Source organism: Austrofundulus limnaeus, unplaced genomic scaffold (genome assembly GCF_001266775.1).
Source record: "Austrofundulus limnaeus strain Quisiro unplaced genomic scaffold, Austrofundulus_limnaeus-1.0 Scaffold85, whole genome shotgun sequence".
NCBI lineage: Eukaryota > Metazoa > Chordata > Actinopteri > Cyprinodontiformes > Rivulidae > Austrofundulus > Austrofundulus limnaeus.
In genome coordinates this window covers 658018-663315 of record NW_013952487.1, presented here as the reverse complement: position 1 = coordinate 663315, position 5298 = coordinate 658018, and the positions used below count along the sequence as shown (strand labels likewise).

General features: G+C 41.5%; 1 protein-coding gene across 1 annotated transcript in view; it reads right to left on the bottom strand.

Moving 5' to 3' along the window:
• Positions 1 to 5298, bottom strand: part of dicer1 (dicer 1, ribonuclease type III) — a 21118-nt gene that overhangs the window by 2454 nt on the left and 13366 nt on the right. Inside the window, exons 24-27 of the mRNA XM_014011848.1 lie at positions 4673 to 4825; positions 3982 to 4593; positions 541 to 802; positions 199 to 467 (exon numbers count right to left, since the gene is read on the bottom strand). Of these exons, the coding sequence (XP_013867302.1) occupies positions 199 to 467; positions 541 to 802; positions 3982 to 4593; positions 4673 to 4825 (1296 nt within the window). The remainder of the gene's footprint in view (positions 1 to 198; positions 468 to 540; positions 803 to 3981; positions 4594 to 4672; positions 4826 to 5298) is intronic.

Below are 5298 nucleotides of genomic sequence, written 5' to 3'. Positions count from 1 at the left end.
GTGGTACTTTATACAACACTGATTAAAACTCAAAGGGAAGTCTCTCTGAGCATTTTATAACAAACTTTTTTGTGAAAAAATAAATAATAATAATAAAATACAAATATTAGTTGAGCTGTACGTTTAAAATTGAAACAAAGAAGTTAGGATCGTTTCCCTGAACGTTAGAAGACGTTTTAGAGAAGAACCAGGACCCACCTCGGAGTCCATGCCCTGCATCTCGTTCTTCTCCAGCTGAAACTGCACGAAGTCGTCGATGACGTAGAACAGCTCCGGCGAGATGGACTTGAAGTACTTGTGGTAGTCGTATTTGACGGCCAGCGAGGCGAAGATGGTGTTGTTGACGAGCGCCGAGCGCAGGTCGGTCAGTACACCAGGCGAGTGCTGCCGCGGGTCTTCATAAAGGTGCTTTGTTATGAGGTAGTCTAGGATTGCATCGCCCAGGAACTCCAGCCGCTGGTAACAATCTAAAACAAAGACGCGTGGGTTAGAGCGGAGGTCAAAGGTCAGCGGGGACAGGTGAGCGGGCTGCTGTCGGACCTGTGATGGTGTTGTAGTGGTAGGAGGCGTGGGTGAAGGCCTGCAGCAGGTACGCCTTGTTCTGGAACGTGTAGTTGATCTTCTTCTCGAAGTTCTCGAAGCCAGAGATGAGGTGCTGCAGCGTCCGCTCTGCGTCGGGGTGGTTCAGCATGCAGCGGGGCGGGATCTTCAGCCAGCCGTACGCCAGGTCCACCGTCAGGGTCTGGCCGCTCGGAACCACGGCTAACAATGCCGTCTGGGTCGCCCTCTCCACCGGTAAAACCTGCAGTCGACAAAAATAAATAAAAAACACACACCGACAGTCGATCAGTGCCTCCTCTTCAGCTCAAACTGGAAACCAGCCAAACAAATGAAATTAAATCATTTTTTCCAGTTTTTAAACAGCCACATCTAAGAAATCCCACCTTTTTATGTCTGTGAAAGCACMATCATCACAGGACGCAGAAACAAAAACGAGGTCTGTGTTGTCAAGTGACTTTCTTGCTAAATTTAACCAGTTTCAGACCCCAGAAGAGTTCAATCTAAACACTTTTTCTGGTGTTTGGAGATATTTTATGGGCACAAACTCCACGCTCACCTGCCAACAGGTTATTTTCTGTCCTCTCTTTTTGGTCCATTTTGATTCATAAYGTTGTGAAATTAAAAACATCTTTATAAAGATTGTTAAATAGTAAAAGGCATAAATAGTCATTTGTTGTTGGCTCCAAGAAGAGGAAAAGTTTAAAATACACAACAAAACAAAACAGCTCYAGGACACAGCCAGTTCAAGGCTTGGATAAAGGAGGAGGCTTTAATGTAGTTGTAACTGATTTGTTTAATTTATCTGTCAGGAAACATGGATACAATAACTGTCCATCTAACCAGCCTTATGAGATGTCTGTTAGTTTTGTGCTTAGAAATATGGATTTGTTGTTTGTTTGTTTGCCGCTGTCTTGGCCAGGTCACTCTTGGAATAAAGGTTTTAAATCTCAATGAGTTAATTTCCTGGTTAAATAAAGGATACTACTGCTAAAGTTTTAAAATCTTGTATCCAGCCAAAAAAWAGTTATTTTGATCTTGCTTTGAGACTGATTTACTAAACAAGAACAGTAAGATTATTTATCTTGTTAGCCTGRAAWTTTTACTCACKTTAAGTMATCTCAAAAATCTYACTAAGCACAATTRTCTTACTGCACTGGCAGATTTTTCTCACTTTTTAATACTTGGTTGGATGGACAGTTTTTGCAGTGTAGAAGATCACATAAACCCTGATGTAGTAAAGATGCACYGTTCTAGATAATAATATTCTAGCTAATTTACTTCTTCAGTGCCTAAATATAAATTTAAATCTTAAATAGATTTTTTTTACTTGAAACTGTACAGAAAAAAAATGTGATTACTGGTGTGCGGTTGTAGGCAAATCARTAAAGTCATAAATAAGTAGTTCTACACATTATTTAGAGTTTTTCACTCACGTTTCTTCTCTAAAGTTGATGTTCATCTCCTACAGCCWGGATCATAATTACATAGAAATGACYAAATATGTAAATTAGACAGTAACATCATCTAGAACAGCATATAGCTGTTTTTTTACTTGGCAACAGTGCATGCTGTCAGTGTAGAAGGTTTSTTTGAGGATGTATTTGTTTTAAGACAGCAGATAATCTTGAATGTGTTTAACTTTGTTTGGATTCATTCATTGAAGAATCAGAAAATAGGTATCAGCCAAAAATAACTAAATCAATGCATCTCTATCTGAAATAAATGTTGGGTTCTGGGGTTAGGTCTGTCACGATAACAAATTTTACTGGATGATAAACTGTCTCAGAATATATTGCGATAAACAATAATATTGTTGGAGACCAGTTTCAACAAATATAATGATTTAACCCCCCTGTTTATGGAAGTTTACATTAAAATTTACAAAGTGTAAAAAKAAAAAACAACTGTTGGCAATCCCAAGGCATCACCAGTTGTATGAAGGCGTCAGAAAACTGAAGACGCTCCTGTGGCTAAAAGCCTGTTCACAGGCTCTCATGCTACAGAGGTTAGAGACCATCACCTGGCAAACACCTGACACCTGAGTTCACTCCTCTCTATGCTTATGTCAGAAAATTTAGTGTTTGTTAACCGAAATCGTGACGAAACCACATCAGTGTTGAATAGATTAAAATGTGAAGAGAATGGACCACACAGCACCAGTTACTGGAGTGAACGGTGGTTTAATGATGTCTGTTAAGGCATGAAACCAGTGCTGCCAGAAAACCGGAAGTCCCGGCTTATAAATACAAGGGTCTTCAGTGCCTGGTACGCCCACTACAGGCCTACAGCTGAATCTCAGGCACTCGTACAAAAAAGCATCTTTCCTTATGTGATCGTAATGGTTTTTCTGTGTGGTGTCATAGTGTTTTTGGGCATCTAACTAAAACTATTTCAATAAAGGCATTACAATAGTTAAACAATAGATTATAAGAATCAATACTTAAAAGGAAAACTATTAGGGGTGTCCCAATACCAGTATCGGGTCCGATACCAGCATCAAGTACTCATACTCGTACTCATAAAAGCTGGCCGATACTCTTAACCGATACCGCTTTTGTCCCCTCCTATAACTTCCTATAAATTTCTATAGATGTGCTGCTAAAATTTACGTTATAGTTTACATTTTAATTTAAACTTGGTAGTTGCATGTTGAGGAAAATGTATTAAAAATAACATTTTGTTTTTTAATGTATGCAACAGCATTTGTTTTGCAGTATTTGTATTGTTAATACATTCAGAGGGAGAGTGGCCTTATAAAAAAACAGCCCTGTTTGAAATAAAATAAATGGTTTCAAAAGTTATGGTGTGATATATACAATATACCAACTTTTCTACTTGGCAGAGTTTGCACTACCTTTTTATTGTCAAACATAATATTTACCCATCAATTTTTGCATGATAATTGCATTTCATTTTCATTGTTTAATATTCAACAAGTTGAACAGATAATCCACACGAACCCAGCTACTTGGTATCAGTGAGTACCTAAACTGAAGTACTCGTACTTGTACTCAGTCTTGAAAAAACTGGTATCGGGACACCCCTAAAAACTATGGAAAAGGTGTAATGCTTTTACTCAGTATCTAACATGACATAAATTTCTTCACAAAGAAGTAAAAAAGAGGGAGACGAAGAAAACAAAAAAGCAGGCAAATGAAAATTATTGTYTTCATTTAAATTTATCTTCCTCMATTTAATTTATCACACGATTAATTGATTTCTTGTTTATTGTGACAGACCTAGTTCTGGTCTACAATCTCCAAATAATCCTGAGTTTGAGTTAAACTCTGAGTCTCCAACAGTTTTTCTTTTACCGTAGGAAAGCTTGTTGTGTTTTGAAATGATCACATGAAGAATGTCGTCACTGAGTCGATGTTCTGGTTTATAAGGAGTATTTATAAGGAGGCGTGCTGTGCTCACCTTCAGGCCCAGCGAGCACAGGAACATCTGGGCGGCCCTCTCTCCACAGCTGGTCAGGTAGCAGCCCAGCAGAGCCTCCACACAGTCGGCGATGCTCTTGTCGGCGATGCACTGCTCCGTGTGCAGGTCGTAGGAGATGGACTGCTTCCCCAGCTCCGTGCCGCAGTTCTCCTCCGAGGGGTTCCAGAAGCCCACCACGAAGTCGTCCTCCTCCCCGGCCTTGCTGGGGTCCAGGTAGCACATGGCGTCCCACGAGCTGTAGTCGAACTCCTCAGCCGCGGGCACGTGCTCAGCGTGGTGGGTGGGCTTCTTGGGGGCCTTCCATTCGTAGGAGGAGTCCATGGAGGGGGCRGAGCCTGAGCCCGGGGTCGGGGAGGGAGGGAAGCTGCTCAGAGAGATCTTCTTCCCAAAGGCTCCCGAGCCCAGCAGCATGTTGTCGATGAAGCGAATGTGTTCCTTGTAGTACTCCAGGTCGTCCTCCATGTTGACGTCGTCCTTCGGCTCRTCCTTCAGCATCAGCTCCTCTTCGTCCATGTCGTCGCACTCATCGTCCCGATCCTCGTCGTCGAAGTCGTTCCCAGACCTCCCGTTGGACACCAGCTCCTCTCTGGCCTGGACGGAGAGCAGAGAGTCAACAGACGGGACAGGTGAGGACAACGAACCTGGACGTGAGACCGAGCAGAAGACGAACCTCCTCAGAGTCCACTCTGTCGGCGCTGCTCTTGTCCTGGTTCACCACGTAGCCGGGGGGCAGCCAGTTCACGGGGGGGTCGAAGATGGACACCACCATCCTGCTGGGGAGGCCCTTCTTCTTCCCCAGGCGGTACAGGTTACAGTTGCTCACCTGGAGGACAGGTGGACCACAGGGAGGGAAAACACAGGGTTCTCACTGCAAAGTGTCAAACGTTAAAAGGTTCTTCGGATTTACACCAAATACTGAGATGAGCAACAAACAATGTGTAAGAATACTGAACTACTGGTTAAAAAAAGGTTAAACTAATACAAAATATAGAATATAGTTCTCTAATTGGAAACTCTTAAATTATTGCTGGGTGTGTCCACGTGACCAAACAAACAAAAAAAAGTGGGTAAAACAGGGTTTGACAATTTTTTAACACAGAAAGTTGATTGACAGCAGAAATATTACTGGTATTTATTAAAAGACAGAAAGTTTTTGTTTTTAATTTCAGAGAATGAAAAATCTGCAATTTAATTTGCATTAGTTGAATCATCTCACATCTAACTAAAGCGTCCATACAGCTTTATGGTAAATCTGACGTCATATATGTTAGAATGTAATAAGAAATATCTCAAATA